Genomic DNA, 24,531 nt, shown 5'->3' on the forward strand with positions numbered 1-24,531 from the left:
CATAAGTTAAATTTGCACATTATCCTTCGGACCAAAATGAAAATTCACCCTTGATTTTACTTGAGGGGAAATGTTAGTATGACCTTTCAATATAAAAGCTCTGTATTTTTTGCTATAATAAAGATACAGGTTTATTGTGAATGTGTATAACTTAAAATATTTAAGCATATCGCTTATTTCATAATCACTCCCTAAAACAGGATTGTGGCGAAACAAAAGTTAAAGAAATCAGAACATCGTATATCAATTTCTTTTCAAGAATATTCTGTTCTCGGTACAATTACTTTACTTTTCTGTAAGAATATATAGAGTTATACATATATTTGACATATATGTACACATATATGCATTTTACAAGTTTTAAGTCAACTATTTTTTTAAATTTTTTGAGCTCTTACATGATGGTTTTATAAAGTGAAAAAACTATTCATGTAAACAATTCAGTACTCACAGATATTCTCATTCAAATGCTTAAAATTATAATATACCTCAGCAAAATATGTAACATTTCTAAATGATAATAAAGGACATCTGTTTGAAACATGAATATTGTGTGGCAACTAATATCATCACTTAAACTTGGTAAGAAAGTAAAGAAATATCAAGACCTTACTGTTTTAGGATATATCCCCTCTTAAGAAAAAAAAAATCAAAGGGGAAAATAAATTATGTCAATTGGCAATTGTGACCTTGAATAAAAGTTGTAGAATGTAATGTATGTGTTGTGTCCATTAGAAGTCTGAAATGAGAGGCAGCCACTGTGATTACTTTGGTATAAAAATTCCTTAGAGCTTTGGCATGAGCAGGAAAATAAAAAAACCCAAACCCTTTTCCTATTGGTTGGAATATTTAAAAACCACTCAGTTTTTTTTATATATATTTTAAATTCTTTCTTGTTAAAAGTATTACATAAGTCTCCTTTTTCCCCCATTGACCTCTCCCCAGCCGTCCCCACCGCCTAGCACATGGCCTCCTCCCCATTCCTCACCCCTGTCTGTGTCCATTGGTTATGCTCATATGCATGCATACAAGTCCTTTGGTTGATCTCTTACCCCTTCCCCTATATTTTTATTGATTTCAGAGAGGAAGGGAGAGGGAGAGAGAGATGGAAACATCAGTGATGAGAGAGAATCATTGATGAGCTTCCTCCTGCATGCCCCCTACTGGGGATCAGGTCTGCAACCCTGACATGTGCCCTTGACCGGAATCAAACCTGGGACCCTTTAGTCCGCAGGCTGATGCTCTATCCACTGAGCAAAACCAGCTAGGGCAAAATCACTCAGTTTTTAACAAACAAGTGGTTGTTTTCAGAAAATAACTTTTTCCTCTTGGCTTATAGATAATTGCGTGAAATATTAATTCCAAGGGAAGTTTATGATAAATCATGTAGAATTTGAGAATGAGGAGCAAAAATTATATGTATTATATTTACACTTTTTACAAAATAGCTAGATAGTTCGCTAAATTCTTGCTAAAGATTATGCAGGTAACAAAAGTACAATTTACGCATTATGTCAATGAAAGAGAAAAGGAAGAACACAAACACTATATATCAATAAGATTCACTTGAAACATATAAATACAATAATGTGATATTTTTGTTGTATGCTATAAAGAAATGAAAACAATAAAAAAAACTGAGCTAAGCTAAGGTAATATTTGCATTTTCTAGAACCCCAAACAAAGTCAGAACAATGAAATTGACTGAAGACTAAAGTTTGAATATACAAACTGCTGAATTCACAATCATCAAATATTTCAGCTTTTTATGATTTACAGCTGTGTTTAAATAAACCTATCTAATTATACTGAAGCCTGACATGTAATCATAGAATAAAGCCATTTGCCTGCTTAGAAAAAATGATAACAATGAGCTCCTCTGGGCAATAAAGATTGAGATAAACAAATCAGGAAGTTTCCATAGCAATCCTAGGTATTTTTAGGATTTTCATTTGGCACCCTACTTCCAACAGAGCATGTTTTTGACCTTAAACTAAAACTAAGAAAGACAGATAAGTCAATGCTTGACACTTCCCCTCAAAGACTGGACCATCTGGGCGCTTTATATTTGTAACAGGTGCTTCTGGGATTTAGAGCCTAATTCTGGCCCCGATTCTGTTCTGTATGGATGACTCTGTTGCTATGTGCAAGTGTGCATTGCATTAATTGAAGAGAATGGAAAAGGCCAAGCACAGCAATTAGTCAGTTGGTCATGCAGAAAAGAGTCTAGCAGCTTGAGCCATGAAATGTTGAATGCACAGATGCACAGCACCATCAGTTTTGCTCTCTGTGGTGTGCTCCGAGCCCATGACAGGTAAAATGCCTTTGTGACTTGATCCCAGTTCTCCGCCCCCTTTAAAGACAAACTGTGTTTTGTAGCCACAGGAGAGAGAAAATGCTACATTGACACAATATGTTTGATATACCTGATAGAATAAGACACAATAGAAAGAAAACTGAAAAATTCTAAATAAGCTTACTATGTCCTTTATCATGATATATTTAGATGTCTTATTTATTATGTGAAAGTACTATTTTAGGAGCACTTTCCAAAAGTGAATGAATGTTCAGACCCATAACATGGGCATAAGTTTAAATTTGGTTAAATTGTTTAAAGCATACATAATAATTTAGTTACTTAACACTTCAGTTTCCTCTTTATACATTAAGAGTATTGTTAATAATCAAAGGATGAGTGACAAGAATGATAATCATTTAGCTATTTTATTTGGGATCAAATAAATAAGGAAAAAAGAAACAAACACCTCAAACATTGAGACTATTTTAATATTTATGGTTTCTCTACTCATTTTTAGAAACTGAATTGATATTTTTCACACTGTATGGTTTATTACTATTGTAATGGTAATTTTATGTGTCAGCTTCACTAGGAAGATGAACAGAAACCTAGTACAACATTATTTTGCATTTGTGAGAGTGTTCCTGGAAAAGTTTAGCATTTGGATTAGCATTTTGTTGCTGTTGTTAAACCTCGCCTGAGGAAATTTTTCCACTGATTTTTAGGGAGAGTGGAAGAGAGAGGGAAAGACAGAGAGAAACATGGATGTGATTGGTTGCCTCCTATAAGAGCCCTGACCAGGGTCCATGGGGTGGGGAGGAGTCTGCAACCAAGTTAGGAGCCCTTTACTGAAATCGAACCCTGAACCCTTTGGTCTTCAGGCTGACACTCTATCCACTGAGCCAAACCAGCTAGGTCTGGATTAGCATTTGGATCAGTAAAGATCACCCTCACCAAAGCAGGGAGCATCATGCAACCCATTACTTGAGTGCCCTAATAGAATGAACAAACAAAGCAGAGGAAGGGAGAACTTGCTCTCTGTGTTTGAGCTGGGATATGCACCTTCTCCTGCCTTTAGCCACAGGATCTTCTGGTTCTTGGGCCTTTGGACTGCAATTGGATTACACCACAGGCTTTCCTGGTTTTCCAGTTTGAAGATAGCCAATCATGAGATTTCTTGGTGGTCATAATCACATGATCAAATCCCTATAATAAATCTCCTCACGGATATAGTATAATTCCTATTGGTTCTGTTCTCTTAGGAGAACCTTAACTAATAAAGCCATTATACTTTATTGTGTTTCCAGCACTTTATTCTATGTTTTATATATCACTAATGCAACTTGTAATAACTTAAATAATAAAAGCAGTGTTAAAATTGCATACAAAATAAGGATCAGACTTGAAAATTCTCTGAGCAGACAAAAACATTTAATCCACATAGCACAACTAAATATAGCTTATTTAATGAACATAAGTGAAACTTAGATTATCTTCCTAAAAATGGGATAAGATAATCACTTTTAACCAATCCTCTGCCATCTGGGTATCCCCAATGTAATGTCCAATCACTGCAAAGGTTAAACAATTTCCTCATTTTCACTTTATAAGTCATGCTGTAATGAATGTCATGCCTCTGAGCCTCATATCAGTTTTGAATTTGAAAGCTCCCAGTTTGTAAACTGTTCTTATATGCACCATAAACTCTTACTAAAATCTATTGTACTGATCTGGTGCTTTTCATTTTGCTATTTCTGGATTTTTGACAATAGATACTATTAGTTTAATATGATAAACAAATATTGTGAATGCATACTATAAATCAGGAACTGTTTTAGGAGGGGAAGCACCCCTAACCCACAGAGCTTACAGTGTGTGTGTGTGAGTCACATCATATATTTAATGCTCACTTACATGTTATTAAATAATAAAAATTAAAATGAATAATGGTTGGTGTCATGTAAACAAAGAAAGCAAGGTAAGGAGGGAGAATCAATAAAAGTGCTATTTAAGTCAGTGAGGCCAGGAAAGAACTTTTAAGAGGGTGATATTTACATAGAAACTTAAATGAAATGACAAAAAACTTGAACGCCTCTGTGTAAAGAGCGTTTCAGCTGTGAAGGTGGGAAAGGGACAAAAAGAGGGAGCAGCAGGAGCCACGGACATAAGGTGGCGCAGGCTTGTTGTGGAGACTCTGTGACTCACATCTATTTTACTTCTGACATGCAGATAGGCTCCATGGCAGAGCAATTGAACTCAAAATCCCTGGAGCTGGAGAAAATTATTTTCACATCCAGAATCTGGCACTTGTTAGATATCTTGTCATTTGTAAAATAGGGGTTACAATAATAGTGATGACATGGTACTGTTAAAAAAAAGAAAGAAATGCACATCTCCAATACCTGACATACAGTATGCATTGTATAAATATTAGCTATCACCATCATCATCATCATTGCCTTCTATAAAGTATTAACTACTAGTACGATTCTTTTGATACGGAAATTAAAACTCAGATTTCCTTAATTCTGGTGGTTTTGTTGGTTCTGTAATACGTCCAAACAGCTTTTTGTAAAAATTAATTTTATCTAACCTCCACAGCTGTTCTTAGTGGAAGGATTAGTCTGCTACAAGTTAGTCCTTTATAATCAAAAAGAAAAGTCTTCCCTAGAAAAGATTGTAATGTTTATAAGAATGTATTTTCCATGTAATTAAAAAAAAACACCATTTAAACAAAAAAAACCCTCTGATACCTGTACTTTTATTGCATAAAGCTTGAAAATATTCCTATCAATGCATCAGAATTTGGAAAATCTTGTTTTATTGAACAATGTGGTTCATCAAGAATTCCATCCTCAAGGTCTCTGGCTCAATAGTTTTAACACTCAGAGAGTATCTGAGACTCCAAAACATCAAGCATCTTAAGAAAAAGGGTTTTGTGAGGAGTTTTTTGTTTTGTTTTGATTTTCTCAGAATAGTTTTTATTATCTGTAAATAGAATAAAATAAAGTAAAAATAATAATAAACTTGAGGGTCATAGAAATTAAAATAAAACAATGTGGGCCATTTCTTTCAGGAATTATTCTTTCCTTATTGCCAGAGCTGCAGTGCTCTCTAAGCAATATGCAAATTGAAGTCTATGATCCCAGGGGTAGCCCATGTGCGCAGCGCTTTTTCTGCACCGTGGCTCTTAATAATGATTCTTTGTGGTGGCCAAATGCATAATCACGAATTTTTTATTCCCATCATGGTAGCAGCACCTCGTACTCAGCTCATAGTGGCTGCTCCTTGGTGGAAGCATATTCAAAACGCTATTCTTTTATGCTAGACCAGTTTTAAAGAGTCCTGGCGTTTGGTGGCCATATTTGTTAGAGTTCTGGTCCCTGCTAACCTTCTGTTGGTTGCAACTAGGAAATGTACTAAGTTATGCTGGAGGACTTATGGAGATTTTCTGGGAAGTAAATATACCTATACAACCCCTTAAACTTTGTTTTGTGTTTAAATGAAGGAGAAGAAAATTCGCTTCCTTTGAATCAGAACAGAACATTGATTAAAAAGAATTTATAGCACATCTTTACATCTTCATCAAATGTCACTGGCATTGCTGCTCTAGTACATTGCTTCACAGCATTTACGGTTTCAAGATTTTCATTATTGGCAAATACATTATTTCAGAATTTTTCAGATAAATCATAAATTTCAAGGCAGTCTTGCCTTAGTGTCATTTAAACAAATTAAGTAGAAGAGAGGCAAAAATAGTAACTCCTTGGTTGTTTATTAATTAGTAATATTAGAAAATGCAGATTCAATAAAAGGAAAACAAATGTCATGTTTAAGAGCAACATCATTTAAGAAAGGAAAGTTTCCAAGCTTTTTAAATTTTTTACAAATATCTGTTTATAAATTTGGAGATGAATTATCTGACTTCAGGCTTTTAACTTAATGTGTTTAGTGCCATGTTCATATAGTAAATTAATAACATTGTTCATATAATTGCAAATTGTCTGGTAGAGCAGATATAGTAAAGATTCTAAATCAGGGCCTCAGGAAATTTCCTGTAGTTGGTCAGGCTATCTATACCTACACCTATATCACTTGATATATTACCTACACTTACTGGTATACCTATATCTATATGCAACAGGTAACTTGTATACATTTATAAGGGACTAGAAGCCCAGTGCATGAAACTTGTGCATTGGTAGGGTCCCTAGCAGCTCCCTCCCTTCCCTAGGCTGCCTGCCACTGCCAGGGCCTCCCTCCCTCCCCCTGGCCAACCCGCCCCCTCATCAAACTCCCAGACAACTCCTCATCCAGGGGACAATTTTCATACTACACTTTTATTATATAGGATAGGCAGGTGTAAGTAGGGCATGTGAAGATATTTTTTATGAAAGGGACCCTTCGATGCAAAAAAGACAAAAATAAAACTCTCTTTAGTACACTCAAGAAACACCAGTTAGTCACTACAAAAATATTGTACAGTTGTTTGAATAAAACAAAGTCTTTGTCAACAATTTCATTGTCAAATGACATGGTCACATATGACTGGAGTTCAAGACATTTTTAAAAAAGTATATTAATGATTTAAATCAACTTCCAAGCATTTAAATTGCAATCAGAGAGTTTATTGATATGAAATTTGTAAAAAAATATATATATATTTCATTGATTAATTTCCACACCTTTTCAGAAATGGGGCTTAGAGATAGAGCAATATTTGGCAGAAACAGCCAAATCTGTTGTTTGTTAGGGTGGGGCTTTTTTTTTCTTTCAGTTTTTCAAAACTGTTGTTCTACTTGAGGCACTCTGTTTTTTGGTAAAATAGTATTGATTTTCTTTACTTATAAGTCTGATATCACTCAGTAGGCTGTCATAAAGCAAACATGGACATTTACAGGTCATGCTTAGTCCCTATCGATGTTGGTAGAAGTGGGGGTCCTCATCACCACCTGTTCCTCGTGGGAGTGGAATTCTTGCGCTACCCCAAGAACAAGAATTTTCTGGGAGAACAAGTGATTTTTATTACTCTGGAATTACAAACCTGAGTTCCCAAGGCCCCCTCTCCTTCAGTCCCCTATCAAAGTGTAGCTGTGGTTTAAACAGGACTAAAATGAGCCAATGTCCAAAGTTTCCCTGCCATATTGGAGCAGTGTCCAATCCAGCATCAGGCTAGCTTACACTGTGTTCCCCACTGCAGTCCATCATTCCATTGCGTGTGGAGTCTGCAAGGCCTCAGGAAACATGGGAAAATTAACCCTCATGCCCTCACAAGATGGCTGTCTACAACCAGGCCGGCAGGGGAGTTAGTGAGGGACAACCAAATGACTGAACAAGCAGGCTGGGTGGGGTGACCAGGCTGATGGGGGGCCATGAGGGGTGACCAAGCCATTGGGGGGGGGCAGTTGGAGGCAAACAGGCCAGCAAGAGGGCAGTTGGGGGTGGCCAGGCCAGCAGGGGGGCCAATAAGGGGTGGCCAGGCCTGCAGGGGGGGTAGTTAGGGGCAATGAGGCAGGCAGGGAGGTGAGCAATTAGGAACCAGCTGTCCAGGATTGTGAGAGGGATGTCCTGGATTGGCGAGGGTGCAGGCTGGGCTGAGGGGACAACCCCCCTCCTCTTGTGCATGAATTTCATGCACCAGGCCTCTAGTCTATACTAATAAAAGGGTAATATGCTGATTAGACTGGACATCTTCTGGAAGACCTTCTGGATGTCCTTCCAGACAAAGCCATGGTGGTGGGCCAAGGTAGAGGTGGTTAGGGGTGATCAGGCCAGCAGGGAAGAGCAGTTAGGGGTGATCAGGCTGACAGGGGAGAGCAGTTAGGGCGATCAGGTCAGCAGGGGAGGGCAGTTAGGGATCAGGCCGGCAGGCAGGTGAGAGGTTAAGAGCCAGCAGTCCTGGATTGGGAGAGGGATAACCAACTGCTGGTATAGGCCTGATCCCGCACGCCTAAGCCGGCAGTTGGACATCCCCTGAGGGGTCCCGGATTGGAGAGGATGCAGGCCGGGCTGAGGAACCCCCCTTGCACAAATTTTGTGCACTGGGCCTCTAGTGTACATATAAAAGACCATTATTATGTAGTTAGGTCTCTTTTATCAAGAGAGTACAATTCTGAAATGAAGGCAATTCACAGAGAAAATTAAAACAAACAGACAAAAGAATCTGGGCCACTTTATTATTCATCTCAGGTAACAGTTGACAGGTTGACATACTTACATTTCTTACATGAGTTTATTATCAATGTAAAGGACGGGTCTTTTCAGAATTATATTTAATCTTGCTTATTGAGGGGCCTACTATTTTTCTCTGACTTCCTGATTTCCCTTGTACTGCTTTCTTCATGTTCATTCTGTCAAATATATTAGTTAAATTCCTATCAATTTATTCAATCCCTACTAAAAATATCCTGTATCCTTATATTAGCCTACAAGCATTATTACAGGGTTTATTGCCTCCCAATTTAGTACCTGAGAATATCTGCTCAGCACTAATTATGTTCCATGTTTTCTTTAAGTGTTTATTCAGAATGCTCTCAGTTCACCGTGTGCTTTATGTTTTACCTGATACCCTCACTTCATTGCTCATAAGTTAAAAGCAAGGATCACTTCTGATTGACTTTAAAAATATTAAACATATTGTATGTGCTTTTGATCTACGTTCAGTGCATGTTTGTTAAATGAATATGAGCTCCTGAAATAGGTTTTCTCATAAACTGCCTCTCATTCTCCTCTTCACTTATCTCCTCTAGCTATCATTCCCAAGTGAAGGTCTGCTCAAAGTACTACCTCTGTATCTTCTCTACTCCCCTCAGACAAATTCAAGAATGTATAAATCATAGCTAAGGATTTTTATAGGAATCTTACAATCACAAGCAAGTACTTTGTGACTCAAGGGCCACGAGAGTACATAGAGAAATGTCTTCATGGATAGGCCAATCATGGAAGGATTTTCTTCTTTAGGCTCATGTAAAACCAGGAATCAGAAAAAAAATTTCTCCTTAAATCACAAAATAAAAGCTCCTAGAATGTTCACTATTTAAGAAGTAGTAAAACAAACTTATCACTCAGTATAAAGTCAGCTATTACGTACAAAAAAGTACTCTGGTCTCCCTGTCAAATAGCTTGGCTCTGTTGCTAACCAGTGATATGGCCTTAGGCGTGAAGCTTAGTCTTTTCTGCACATCAGCATGTCTATCTAAAGTGAAGATGTAGGATTCAATTATCTCTGAATTCCCTTCCAGCTATGGAAGGTGCTATAAAAAGGCACTTTCTTAGTTTTACTATGAGATATAAACTACTCTACTATTGTTAAAATTATACCTTCATTCCTAAATATCAATGCTGTTTTTATAAGTATGCTAGGCTCCTCTCTATACAGTATGTGTGCCAGCATACTTATTTTTAAAAAGTGTATCATTTTTATTGAGCAGTTCAGTGCAAGTGAATAGTATTCTCAGAGGGTATCGAAGGAAAAAAGGAAAGATGCACAACTTTTCCTGTTCTCTGCTGGAACTCATCAAGGCTAAATGGTGAGAATAGCTGGACATTTACATAATTAATTTCCTTTATTATTTAAATTACCCTAACAATTGCTTTAGAATAATAGTCATTTTGTGCATCATGCTTTTAGGCTGCAGCTTCATTGAAATGTAAATATAAAAATCCCATTCTTCAAAAGCAGAATGGAGAAACAATTGGTGCAGTTGCCCATTAGGAAATACCAGTGGCCACAAGGGACCTGGACAAGATAGAATAATAAACCTATGTTTCTGCCTCTTTCCTCATATGAATTTGTGGGATAGAAATGATTTAGAAAGAATATGGAGAAGTGTTTGTAATATCTCATCTCAAAATTCTTTGTTTCTTCTGCCTTTTGAGTGAGACATTGAGAAACCCATTCTGTAACCTCAGATCTTCTAATCCTGTGGGACATACATTTGTTGTCTATATCTAATAAAATAATGAGATACATTAAGATTGATAATTTGACCTGTTAGAAATAGTTTATGATCTCTTTCTTAATAACATATTTTAAATAAAGTTGAATAAATGATGAAAGTTTTCCATAGTGATACTCCCTGTAATTATTCAGAAAATTCATTTAAAAGGTAAGCAAATGAGGCATGAATACTGTGTTCGTGAGTATATATAAAGAAAAAGGAAACAGACACATTCACACTTAAACAACTAAGGACCTAAGAGATACCCTGAATGATAAGGCTTCTAAACCAACCTCCTCATTAATATTTCTCTAGTATTAATTTCTTATTTAAACTCATGGATAAAATCGTCTTTTGTATTATTATTGAGCTTATTTATTTTCTCTAAGCCCCTTGGTTTACAGCATGTTGGCATATCTATCCTCTGATTTTATTCCATCTCACACTCTGCATCAGCCCCTCTTTTCTGGGGCATCCTTAAAATCATGTGTATACGCAAGTATATAATGATGGTGTTTTGGAGTTATCAACTAATTATACCTATGAGCCAAGCAGGGAAAAGCGTGCTCCACTCAGTACAGTGTGAAAAAATTTCCCCAAGAATTCTAAGATTCTCAGATCCCTTTGATCTTTGGAGATACACAGCATGGAACAGTCATAGATTTGTATCCAAAATCCTCAGGTTCTGCCTTTTCATAGTAACCAAGTGACTGAATGGGGGCAGAATATGCCACACCAAAATATGCCATTTGGGCATATTAATTATTTTGAATTAAAGTTACTTTAAAAACAGCCTGTATGCTCTAGCTGGTTTGGCTCGATGGATAGAGCATCAGCCTGTGGACTGCAGGGTCCTAGGTTCGATTCCAGTCAAGGGCACCTGCGTGGGTTGCAGGCTCAATCCCTGGTGGGGTATGCAAGAGGCAGCCAATCAATGATTATCTCTCATCATTGATGTTTCTATCTCTCTCCCTCTTCCTTCCTCTCTGAAATATATATATATATATATATATATATATATATATATATATATATATATATACAAAAACAACAGCCTGTATAATAAGAGCACTCAGTATACGTGCCACATCTTCTTTATGCAATCATCAATTGAAGGACACTTTGTTTCCATGTCTTGGCCACCATGAATATAGAATGGAATACTACTCAGCCATAAGGAAAGAGGAAATGCCATCATTTGCAACAACACAGATGGATCTTACGAAGATTATGCTAAGCAAAATGTCAAATGTAAAAAATCAACAACCATTTGATATCACTCAGATGTGGGATATAAAACTGAAAACAACAAATTTATGCCATTGTAATAACCTAGTTATTATTTAACAGGAAAGAAGGAAAGGGAAGACTAGATATAGGCATGTCATTTGTATAGCTTTGTCAAAAAGCTGCATTTAACATTCTCCAAATCTGTTCCCCCCTGACTGATGGGGGAATGGACGGGACAAAGGGAATTTAGATGCATGACCAGTGATGTCTGAGTGATGTGGGATGATGCTTTCCCAACAGTCACACCTGTAAACAAGTCAGTGGCCAGGATGGGAGTGGCCACTGCAAGTGCACAAAACCTGAACATTTAAACTTCTAAACAAAGAAGCATGTGCTCTTTGCTTTTTTCTCTCTTCACATGTGCAGGACCCTCTTAGGACTCCTGTTTTAGGGGGTTGTGTTCCCTGGCACCCACATGACTCACAGCCATGCGGGGACCCCTATAGACTAATGTGCTTTAATTAGCTTGGATGCACTGGCCTTGCTTTTGGCTCTATTGGACCACTAGCTGTACCTTTTCCAGGACTGGCTTAAGGGGGATGGGTGCTTTGGAAGTTAAGGAATGTAACTTCATACAAATAAAGCCTTTTTCCACACCTCATCCTCCCATGTGAATCTTAGAAAATTATTTTTCTAAATGTATTGCAAGAACTGCCACCTTGCTCCCACAAGTGATGAGGAAGTTTGATTATGCTATAACAAAAGGAACAACCAAGACAAACAAATAAACAAAAACTCATAGACACAGACAACAGTAGGGTGGTTACCAGAAGGGAATGGTGATGGTTGGGTATTAAGGGGCAAAGAGGGTCCAATGTATGGTGACAGAGGAAATTCAACTTTGGGTGGTAAACACACAATGCAATATAAAGATGATGTATTACAGTGCTGTACACTTGAAACCTATATAATTTCATTAAAGAGTAAATTTATTTAAAAATAAAACTATGAAAGTAAAGAAGAAAAAAAAGAACACAAAACACCTTGACCGTCCTTTGTCCCCCTGAAAGCAGAAAATAAATCTCCCACGTGAAAGGTACCCTCCCTGTACCAGGAAGATAAAGGGACTCTTATCACCATAAATAAGGAATTAGGGAAAAGAGTGTATAAACAAATCTTGTTACTTCCTCACTAGTTTATTGCCCTAATCACAAACTTCTTTTTTTTAATTTTATTTTATTGTTTATAGTATTACAAATAGTAGTACATATGTCTCCCTTTTTTCCCCATTGACCTCCCTCTGGCCTCCCCTACCACCTGGCACATACCCTCACCTTCCTTCCCACCAGTGCCTTGTGTCCATTGGTTATGCTTATATATGTTGTCCATTCTTCACAATTTATTGTTTTGTCTTGTTTTTGTCGAAAAAGTATAACATCTGTCTTCTTTGGTCACTTCTTTGTCTCAAGTTTTTTTCGGGGGGATCCTATAAATATAAAATCAAATTTGTTTTTCTCTTGTTAATCTGTTTTATGTCAATTTAATTATTAGATCAGCCAAACAACCTGGAAAAGGTTGAGTAGTCCACTCCTCCATGACTCTGAATAAGTCATAAAAAATATTTTGCTTTTAACTATTATAAATAAGTAGATATTTATATTTAATTTTCTAATTTTATATTATTATCTTTATGAAGTTTCCATAAGAATCAAATGAATTGATGTATGTGAAAGCAGATTTTAAAACCACAAAATATTATAAAGATTTAAAATATTTCTGCCAGTGTTATAACAATACCTAAATTTTACTTGGAATTCAAAATATGCATTAGTATAATAATTGCAGCTAATTTTGTTCACCTCTAGTAATACATCTTTAAATTTTTTTTCATATATTAATTTGTTTAAATCTCAAAGTAAAACTATAAAGATATACTATTATTACAATTATTGATGAGAAAAATTAATACTGAAAAAATGAATCAAATATTCAATTTCTGGCCATTGAAGTTTTTTATTGCTTTCATTTTTAAAATTTAAATTTCTTTATCATGAATCAGACCACAATAATTTCTTAGGAAGAAAATAACCAAAGTGAAAACACATATCATTTTTGCTACAAAGTAAACTGAAGATGTGAGGAGAACTGCCTAACACTTTCAAAAAGTAATATGTGACATTATTCACATTCCACTCTCCATGCTGCAGTGTGACAACTACCAAAAACAAACAAACAAACAAAAAAACAACACAGTGAAAATAAAATCACTAACGTGATAACCAAACACAATGAGAATAGCAGTTGAAAAGGTTAGGTCACCATGAAATTTGCAAATCACATCAGAACCTCACATTTTCACTCCCAAATCATCTTTGCCCAGCAGGGTGGAAATAGAGACTCAAACTGCATAACCTTTCATGCAACCTCATTGCTGTGCTAGAGAGAAGGCTTAAGTAACTTAATGTTTCTCACAAAACCTGGTGTTGCTATTTGGCAGCCTCTAATCTGGCTGGGTGCCCTGACATGAATTGCAGATTCTCTGTGCCCCTTTTAAGGGGAGTTTGAGGAGGAGGAAAGCAGATGCAGACAAATGCAGATGGAGCCCAGAAGCCAAAAAGCATGAGGCTCCGCACTACAACAGGAGTCGATTTGGCAGCCTCACGCTGTGTTAAGGAAGAAAGGTAATTTTCTATAAAGTAATTAGTTGCTCCACTCAAACAAACCACGATGGTGATTGCATTTTGTTTTTGTAACTTTAGGAAATGTTCTTTGAATGTAAGTTAAAATTAAGCAGGTGTTTTTGGTTTTGATTATTATTTTTTAAAAGGTAATAAATGGAACTTTAGGCTTGAAAGTGATATTTAAATTGGAACATATCATAATTGATCTCCACAACTGAAATCAATGTTGACCTTTTCAAACAGATATAAGAAAATGAAAAGCTATTGTTGCCTGGTCTGGCAACTTCAAATCTTATTTCCAAGTCCCTTGCTTTTCTGGCTATTTCCTTAAGCTTCTTAGGGTAGCATTACTTATCTTTAAACCTGAACTCTTATAGACCTGGAGGCTCTCCTACCTATTCTTCATGTTCTTCCATCAAGCGATATTCCCATGGTAGGTCTCTATTCACTTGCTACTTCTTGTGAGAGAGAAAGGGAAATGCCTTTCACTTCCATTAGAAGCTTCTCAATGACTGTACTTTCTGACATCTCTATATCACTTTACTCATTTTGCTTTGGGTAGGTAGAGTGATTCATCTCAAAATGGTACGGATAATCTCTCCCCTTCTTAGCCACAGAAAGTACTATTAAATGAGCGCTGTAAAGTTTGTTTTATAAGCTCCTGTCCCTCCCTAGGGCATTTGAAGTTTTGAGCAGTTAATATCAGAGACCATAACTTACACGCTTTATATATTCTAAAACATAAAACAAGAAGGTAATTTAAGGAAACAATTAAGGTTACCCATGTACTGGATATACGCATTGGGCCTTGGATTTTAGTTTGTGTGCAAGGTATTTTAAAACTGGGAGATACTGCCCTAACTGGTTTTGCTCAGTGGATAGAGTGTTGGCCTGGGAACTGAAGTGTCCCGGGTTTGATTCCAGTCAAGGGCATGCACCTAGGTTGCAAATTCAATCCCCGGCCCTGGTCAGGGCACAAGTGGGAGTCAACTAATCAATGTGTTTCTCTCACATTGATGTTTCTCTCTCTCTGTTTCTCCTCCCTTCCACTCTCTAAATAATCAATGGAAAAATGTCCTCAGTGAGGATTAACAAAAAATAAAATAAAATTGCAGGTAATATTTTTGTAGTTGAACATTTGGCTTCTTATTCCTGAAATCTAGGCAAGATGTGCAAGCCGGTTCTGTGGTGACTGCAGGGACCTGAGCCAGGATAACACCTTAGGAAAGATGTTCAGGCTTCAGAAGAAGTGACGGAGACCTCTAGGCTTGGCAAAGTTGCAGGGACCTCAGGAAAAGCTCCCCAGGGACCACTGCAGTGCTGCAGTATTCTGTAAGACTACCTGAGTCTTAACGGCCAGCAAAACTTCATCACTGAGGTCTGAAACTTTGAGGTCGGCTTTGGGGGGTTAGTAAGCAAAAGCCACCAAGACCACAGGCTACCCTCTGCAAGGACTAGATGACTTGTGATCCTGTAAGCTAACAACCATACCTTTAGCTGGCACACGTAGCTCTAGCATGCCTGTATTCATTGCTTACTTCACACCTTCAGCTTTTCCTAAGTAAGCATAGATGAAACAAATGTTCACATTTTGGCAAAAGGAGCACCTTGCATACATCTTTAAAGTTCCTTTGTAAACTGATTTACAAAATATTTGCTGTTTTTAAATCATGTGGCAGCTGAATTTTGTGTGTACTTCACAGAACCAGGGGGGGTTCTAGTTTTAAATTGTTAGGGCCAAGCCTGTATGTGCCTGGCTAGATCAACAGCCCCAAATCTTTTAAATATTCCTGGTTAAGAAGGAAACACAAGCTTTCTAGGACCTCAAGTTGGATTTAAATTAGTTTAACTGCATATAACAGCGGTTCTTAACCTGTGGGTCGCGACCCTTTGGGGGTCAAACGACCCTTTCACGTGGGTCGCCTAAGACCATCGGAAAACACATATGTAATTACATATTGTTTTTGTGATCATCACTATGCTTTAATTATGTTCAATTTGTAGCAATGAAAATACATCCTGCATATCAGATATTTACATTACGATTCATAACAGTAGCAAAATTACAGTTATGAAGTAGCAACGAAAAGAATTTTATGGTTGGGGGTCACCACAACATGAGGAACTGTATTAAAGGGTCGCGGCATTAGGAAGGTTGAGAACCACTGGCATATAAGAAAGAAAACATTAAGTGTAACAGTTCCATAAGAGGCAGCAAAGAAAAAGCCACTGTAGTGCATGATTAAAAATACTCACACATGCCCTAGCCAGTTTGGCTCAGTGGATAAAGTGTAGGCCTGTGGACTGAAGAGTCTGGGGTTCGATTCTAATCAAGGGCAAATGCCCGGGTTGTGGGGTCGATCCCAAGTAGGGGGCATGCAGGAGACAGCCAATCAATGATTCTCTCACATCATTGATGTGTTTATCTCTCTCTCTCCCTTACTCTCTGAAATCAATAAAAATATATTTAAAAAAATACACACAAGGGAGTACTAATGCTAGCCAGAGCACAAACTAAATATAGGATTGGGTGTTGCAAAGCAGGGACTCAAAGGGAAGATGGAAATTATAAGGTTGTGCAAAATGGTAATGTAGGAGTGTTAAAGTCAACCTATTGAGGCTCAGTTTCTTCTATGAGATCTAAATTCACAGGTGAATTTTTTATTACTTAAGCAGAGAAAAATGATGCTTTAATTAGGGTTCTAGGACTGCCATAAAAAAAAAAAAGTACCAGAGGCTAGGTGGCTTAAGCTTTGGAAACAAACAGGATGCCCCCCAAAAATGTATACACACTTTAACAGCGGATAGCTCAATCGATGTTTCTTTCTTTTCAGATTTAACTCACTGAAATGGATAATTATTCAAAGTGTGTATACATATTTGGGGGGACACCTGTATTTTCTCAAAGTTCTAGAGGGCAGAAGTGATGCATCAGGCTGTCAGTAGGATTCATATCTTCTGAGGCTTGGAGATGGTGATCTATTCCCTCTGACTTCCGAAGGTCTTCTCTCTGAACCTATCGGTGTCCGAATCTCCTCACCTTATAAGGACACTAGTCATTCTGCATTAGGACCCACACTAATGACCTCATGTGAATTTAATCACCTATTTATAGGCCTTATCTCCAAATACATTCCATTCACATTCTGAAATACTAAGGGTTGGCACTATGAAGTATAAATTTCTGAAGGGGGCACAATTCAGACAATTATAATGCTACTTGGTTCCTCAAAACACCTTAATAATACCACATTCATCGTGCTTGATTGCTACTTGTCTTATTTTCCTTGTGCTATTTTCCCTAATCTCTAGCGCTCAAATAATTTTTGGAACATAATTAAAATGTAAGAACTATGTCAGCTTTTAAAACTTCTCCATTCTCTCCCCAGTGTCTCTGGTCCTGATATTCCTGAGGCTGCTCATCTTCAGAAGGCCTGGTTCTACGTTAGATTAGAGTCACTTAGGCCAGTGGTTCTCAACCTGTGGGTGGTGACCCCTTTTGGGGGTCAAACGACCTTTTCACAGGGGTCACCTAAGACCATCAGAAAACACATATATAATTACATATTGTTTTTGTGATAAATCACTATGCTTTAATTATGTTCAATTTGTAACAATGAAATTGGGGTCACCAAACATGCGGAACTGTATTAAAGGGTCACGGCATTAGGAAGGTTGAGAACCACTGACTTAGGCGGACTTGTGGAGCAGCAGCACCCCTTCTCAGATAGGATGTTAAGGTCATAAAACTGAAAAGCGGCCAGGCCAGGGCCAGACTGCACTAGTTCAAACATCAAGACATTTTAATTCTAGAATGCTGATATGGTAAAGACCACATTTTTTACCCGTACATACAATATTTTTATTCAATCGATATGTCCAAAGCCTTCAATGGAAAAAGCACAGAAAGCAAACCCTGTTTGCTATAAAACAGTGCTGGTTTCCTGACCAGTGACAGGAAATTTCCTGAGGCCATGGTTTTGAATCTTTACTATATTTGCTCTACGGGACAATCTGCAATTATATGAACACTATTACTACATTTCTGTATGCACTAGTCAACACATTAAAATAAATTAAAAGCCTGAAACCAGATGATTAATTTACAAATTGATAAATGAATATTTATAAAAACTTTAGAAAACTTGGAAACTTTCCTCTCTAGAATTATACTGTTATTAAACATGACATTTATTTTCTTTTAATTGAATCTGCACTTTCTAACATGACCAATTAATAAATAGCCAAAGAGTTATTTTCTTTGCCTCTCTTCAACTTAATTTGTTTAATTGACACCAAAGGAGAGACAGTCTTAATATGTATTATTTTTTTGAACAGATCTGAAATAATGTATTTGTCTATAATGAAAATATTCAAATAATAAATTCTGTAGTCCTCTAGCAATAATGCCAGTAGCATTTGACACAGATGTAAAGATATTCTACAAGTTGTTTTCACTATAAGCAAATTAAAAATAAATGATGGTGATGATGGTGGTGGTAGTGATTCACATTTATGTGCCAGACAAACTTCTAAGTTCTTTGCATGTATTTTACATCATAGGAAAGATCAGGTATTCCTCATTATACTGTTCATGAAATGGAGATGGAAAAAAGTTACCTTGCTCAAGACAGGACTGTTTTTAAGTGGCAGACTACTATAAAAGTGAACACAAAGAGCCCTAGCCAGTTTGGCTCAGTGGACAGAGCATCGACCTGCGGACCAAAAGGTCCAGGGTTCGATTCCGGTCAAGGACACATACCTAGGATACCTAGGTTGCAGGCTCCTCCCCAGCCTGGGCCCTGATTGGGGCACGTGAAGGAAGCAACCAATCAATGTGTTTCTCTCACATCAATATTTCTCTCTCCCTCTCCCTGTCTTTTTCATTCTCTCTAAAAATCAATGGAAAAATATCCTCAGGTGAGAATTAAAAAAATAAATTAAAAACAAACAAACACAAAGGTGTGTCAATTCACACAATAACACTATCGCCTGTTTTCTTTTTACTTTTTATTTTTGTAAATCATACATGCGTAAAAAGGTACAAATTATGTGGGTGGCTCTATGAATTATCAAAAAATGAACAAATTTAAGGGATCCTCACCTAGAACTAAAAATAGGGCATAATCAGCATCCCATCATCAGCACATCCCTACCTCTCCAAAGCGATCTCTACTCTGATTTATAAGAGCATATATCATTACATGATTTTGTATTTTATTGAAATGAAATAGTATCACACGTATTGCTTATTTCACTTGTCTTTATTGTTTGCGAGATTCATCAGTTTTGGTCCAAGGAGCAAATGTTCATGAATATGTGTATCTGTTCTGAACTTCCTGTTCTGATCCATTGGTTTACATATTTATCCTTAAATTAACACTACACAGTTTGATTGACTATAGATATTTAAAAGTTGATCTTCTTTTGTTTTTAAGTTCCTTATTTCTGGTGCAGTTAAGAGAGATGTAAATGATATAATTCATCAAACATCACAAGTATTTGAGTTAAAATTTGCTCAGTGTTACTAAATAAAATCAAATATGGTGGTCCTGTGGTTAAACTAAAAAAAAAAAAAAAAAAGAGTTGATATTCTTTTCAAAACTATTCCTGGAATTTCACTAGTAATATTACTGGAATTTCACTAGTAATATTAGAATCAGCTTTTCAATTTACACATACAGGCCTACAGAAATTGCTGGGATTATTTTTCCAGGAAACCCACAGAACATATAAATCACTTTGATAAATTTTAACTTATTTCCAATATCACATTTTCCAATCATAAACAAGTTCTAGTCTCCCTATTATTTATGTCTCTGTAATCTCTCTCAGTAATGTTTATACTTTTCTGTATGGAGGTCTTGCATAGATTTATTTCTAGGTGTTTTGCTTTTGCTGCCAATATAAATAATAAATATTTATAAATTTATTTTTCAATTGTTTGTTAGTTGAATATATATAAATAAAGCTGATTTTAAATTGATCTTATATCCAATAAGCTTGCTAAATCTTATTTTAATAGTTTACTACAGTTTTACTATCTTATTATAATAACAATATCTTATTACAAATATTTGCAATGTTATTTATAAATAGTGAGAGCCTTATTTTCCCCTCAACCCTTACATATTTTACTTCTTTGCTTGCAGGAGTAAGAAAGTCAAGGACAGTGAAGACTATAAGTGATGATAGTGGACATTCTTATATATTTGTGAACTATTAGTATTTTATCATCTGATATGTTTCTGCAGGGTTTTTTTAATACTCATAATTGAATTAAAGAAGTTCTTTTCTGTTCCTAGTGCACTAAGGGGACACTTGTGGTAATGATATTGTTGGTTTGGTTTTGGTTTTTAATCATTAAAGTGATTTTTGTTTCAGCAAATGCTTTTTGTGCTATCAAATGCTTTCTCTGAATCTACTGAAATTACTTTTCTCATGGCAAGAGATGAAATTTTTCTCCTCTGTTCTGTTTATGAAAGTAAATTACCTTAATTGATTTCTCAATGTTAACTCAATCTTGCATTCATGTTTAAATACAGTTTGGAGATGATATTTATTTTGTGCATCGCTGAACTCGGTGTGCTAATTTTTTGTTCAGGATTTTTGCACCTGTGTTTATGAGACACTTTACAATATAGTTTCCCTTTCTTGTGAGGTTTCTATGGTGATGTGGTTTCAAAATAAATTCATTTTTTTCCCTACCATCTGAAATAATTCATGGGAATATTAACATTATTTATTTCTTGAATATTTGAAAAAATTCTCTAATGAAGCCATGTGGGCCTGTAGTTTCTTTGAGGGCAATGGCAACAAATTTTCCTTTTTTTCCTTGTTCGCCCTTAAACCTCAAGAATTACAACATTCCAATACAGAATGCCCAGAGTTCTTTGTCTTCTGGACCGCTCTGAATATTTAGCTGCCATGGTAGCAGTATCAAAAGAACAGGAACACTAGCATAAAGAAGGGGGAGATGAGGATGGAAGAGGCTAACCAAAGATATGCATCTATGCATAACCCATGACACAGAAATAGGGAAGTGAAGGCCTGGGGCAAGGGGAAGGGTGGAAGAGCTCAATGGGGAGAAAGGAGACATCTGTAATACTTTCAACAATAAAGATAAAAAAAAAAAAAGGCGGTGCATTGTCACATGGAAAGCTTTCTCAATACAATTATAAAGATGATCAAATGGATATTTCACTTACATCAGGATAAAAACAAAGTAATCAAACAGTTTCACATGGATCTTCTTAATTTTATGTTAGCTTTCATGTCATAAAGATTTTTAGTATTTTTACTAAGTTTAATAAGTTATGAATGTCTGAGAAAAATACTTGTTTCAAAGTTGTTAAGTAAATATAATATAAACAGCTGCTTAGAAAAAGCTGGCTTCATGAATAAATTGCCTAATTTTTATTCAGGTGTGAGTAGTTTGGGCTTATACATGTTATCGTATATTCAAATTTCAAATTTATACCTTAAGTCAATGACAAATTGATAAGTATAAATAATCAAAACATTGTGAGATCTATATATTATAAAATAATTTAATATCATCAAAAATTTACATTTAAAATTATAAAAATAAATATTCTTTTGTTTTATATTCCAGCAGTAGATATATGTTGAAGACTATAAAATTTATCTGAAATAAGATTACTGAAATTAAAAATTGCCAGTGTTATTTCCTTTACATACAAATTTACCTAACACTGATTATTCAGCATTCATCTTAAAGTCATTTAAAATATTTTCACCTTTGACTGTACAATGTTTACTACCACTTGTCAATTCCTAGGATACAATAATTAGAAGTTATTTAGCTAAGAGCAAAAATCAGTGTTTTAAATAAAATTTAATAATTTATATGCAATGACCAAATACATATTCATTTAATAGAGAAAAGCATCAAATATTATTATAAAAAAAAAAAGAGTCTCCAGTGGTAACAAAGTAGCCAGAGTGTCAAACATGAAGGAAATAATATTTCAAAATCTCCATTTATTTTCTGGTCCACATTTCCAATGTCTGATATATCATCATCCCATCATAACTCCTCACATAACAAACAGCAATGTATTGTTTGGGAGGGGTTTTCTTGGCAGTAATAGCCTCTGAAGGAAATTATTTAACTACTAAACGGACTTTAAAAGGAAATGCCTTCTGAGAGACCAAAGAAAGCATTAAAGCCGCGGTTCTCAACCTGTGGGTCGCAATCCCTTTGGTGGTCGAACGACCCTTTCACAGGGGTCGCCTAAGACCATCCTGTATATCAGATATTTACATTACGATTCATAACAGTAGCAACATTACAGTTATGAAGTAACAACGAAAATAATTTTACGGTTGGGTCACAACATGAGGAACTGTATTTAAAGGGCCAGAAGGTTGAGAACCATTGCATTAAAGCCTTAGAAACAGGTTACACTCAGCAGTAGTTAGAGAAAAATGGATGCGACAAACAAACAAAAAGGCAGGCCTCCGACAACAACCAAATAAAATAAAACTAAATTACTTTTTCTTTTCTTCCCTAAAACACATACTAAAAAAAACAAAACAGCCAAGCACCCTGTACGGCACTCATTGGTGTCAGAACTATGTGACATCACTATTGATGTCATAAAATGTTGCCTGGTTGTTTTCTGGCACTAAAAAGGAATCAAGCACGCAGGGAATTCAGAGGCCACAGAAATGTAAGTAGGGATGGCTGTCACTAATAAATGTCGAAGTAAATATGGGGAGAAGAAACTACAGTGCATATAACCTCTTTAAAAGGTGTTTTCTGGTTCTTACCAAGCCAGACATGTTTGTGTAAGTGCCTGGTATTTTTGCACATCAATAGCAGGTGAGTTAATTATAAGTAACCATTATATTAGTAGGCTATTAGTAGTTTGGTAATAGTTTAGCACACAGTTCAGTTTGGCACCAAAAGCAATTCAGTATATTAACCTTGAACCCTATTCAATCTGTAATCTAGAATTATTAATGTGTCATTTCGGTGTTGAAATTTAGTTGGCCTGAGTTTGTTTTACCAACCTAACAGTTCATTTATTGACCTGTCTTCCTATTTTCCCGTTTTCTCCTGCAGTGGGCCGACCTAACCTTGTTTAGTGTGTAGTACTCCTTGTGCGAAATCGAAACAACAGACAATTCTATATGAACAAATTCTCAACAAATTGAGAACCTTTTTTGGTCGCAAATCGCCTCCGTTCAGCCTAGCTTGCCCCCAGCACACTTGGGGTTGGCAGTTTGCGCAGATACAACGCTACAGAGACAATGGCTGCCTCGGAATCAAAGCGGCCCAAACGAGGGAAGATCTGTCGCATGTTCTCGACGTTTTTCTCCTGCATCCGAGGTCAAAATAAGCCCAAACGGGAGTCTCAGACGGTGAAGAAAAACCTCCGGAGGGACAACAAGATGACCCGGAACGAGAACAACGCTCTCCGAGGAGAAAACCGGCGCCTGTGGGCAGAGAACAAGGCCCTGCGGAGAGAGAACAAAAGCGCCCGCATGGAGAACCAGGCGATCCGGCAGAGGAACCAGACCCTGCAGGAGGAGAACCAGGACCTGTGGGCGGCGAGCGCCGTGTTCTTCAAGACCCCCAAGACCCCGTGGCAGAGGCTCAACGTGCTGAGCTCGGAGGCGAAGTCTTACTGGCAGCAGAACAACGCCCTGAAGGCTCAGAGCAAGGCGCTCTGGGAGCAGGAGGTGGCCTTCCGCAACGAGGCGAAGGCCCTGCAGGAGGAAATCAGGTCCCTGCAGGAGAACATCAAGGGCCTGCAGCACCAGAAGCGCGCCCTGCGGCTGGAGGAGCTGGCCCTGCGCAAGGAAGGAGCGGCGCTGGAGCTGGAGGAGCAGGCCCTGTGGAAGGTGGAGCAGGCCCTGCGCCAGGAGAACCAGGCCCTCCGAGAGGAAAGCGATGCCCTGCAAGAGGAGATAAAAGCCCTCCTGGAGGAGGCGCAGGTGCTGGGGCTGTGGAACAGGGTTCTCCGGGGGAAAGAGAGCAACCATGCTCGCTGGGGAGATGCCCACTGAGGACACAGAGCGCGAGACGTGCCATGGAAACCATGGGCGTTCCAGAAAGCACAAACGTTTGAAGGTGATAGACTATTATTGGGGTGGAGTCAAAAGCCTGGAAATGTGCATTGCTCTGTACCTGATCTTAGGAACGAAATAAAGTTCTTAAAATTAAAAAAAAAAAAAAGAGAGATCTAGGTTTACTTACATGTTACGCTTCTATTAGTGGTTATTTTTACTTTACAATGCCTAGTATGTACTGCACGAAATGTGATGCTTGAATGAACCAACTGATGGTGGTGGTAACATTCAGAGACAGCGGGTGAATATTGTAAAAAATTAACACCACAGAGGGGATATT

General features: G+C 37.1%; 1 protein-coding gene across 1 annotated transcript; it reads left to right on the forward strand.

Moving 5' to 3' along the window:
* Positions 1 to 23,429: 23,429 nt before the first annotated feature.
* On the forward strand, positions 23,430 to 24,188 carry LOC132226731 (coiled-coil domain-containing protein 70-like). The gene has a single exon (XM_059681206.1). The coding sequence runs from the start codon at positions 23,430 to 23,432 to the stop codon at positions 24,186 to 24,188; it is 759 nt and encodes a 252-aa protein (XP_059537189.1).
* Positions 24,189 to 24,531: the final 343 nt, after the last annotated feature.

The sequence above is a fragment of the Myotis daubentonii genome, chromosome 2 (assembly GCF_963259705.1).
Source record: "Myotis daubentonii chromosome 2, mMyoDau2.1, whole genome shotgun sequence".
Lineage (NCBI taxonomy): Eukaryota > Metazoa > Chordata > Mammalia > Chiroptera > Vespertilionidae > Myotis > Myotis daubentonii.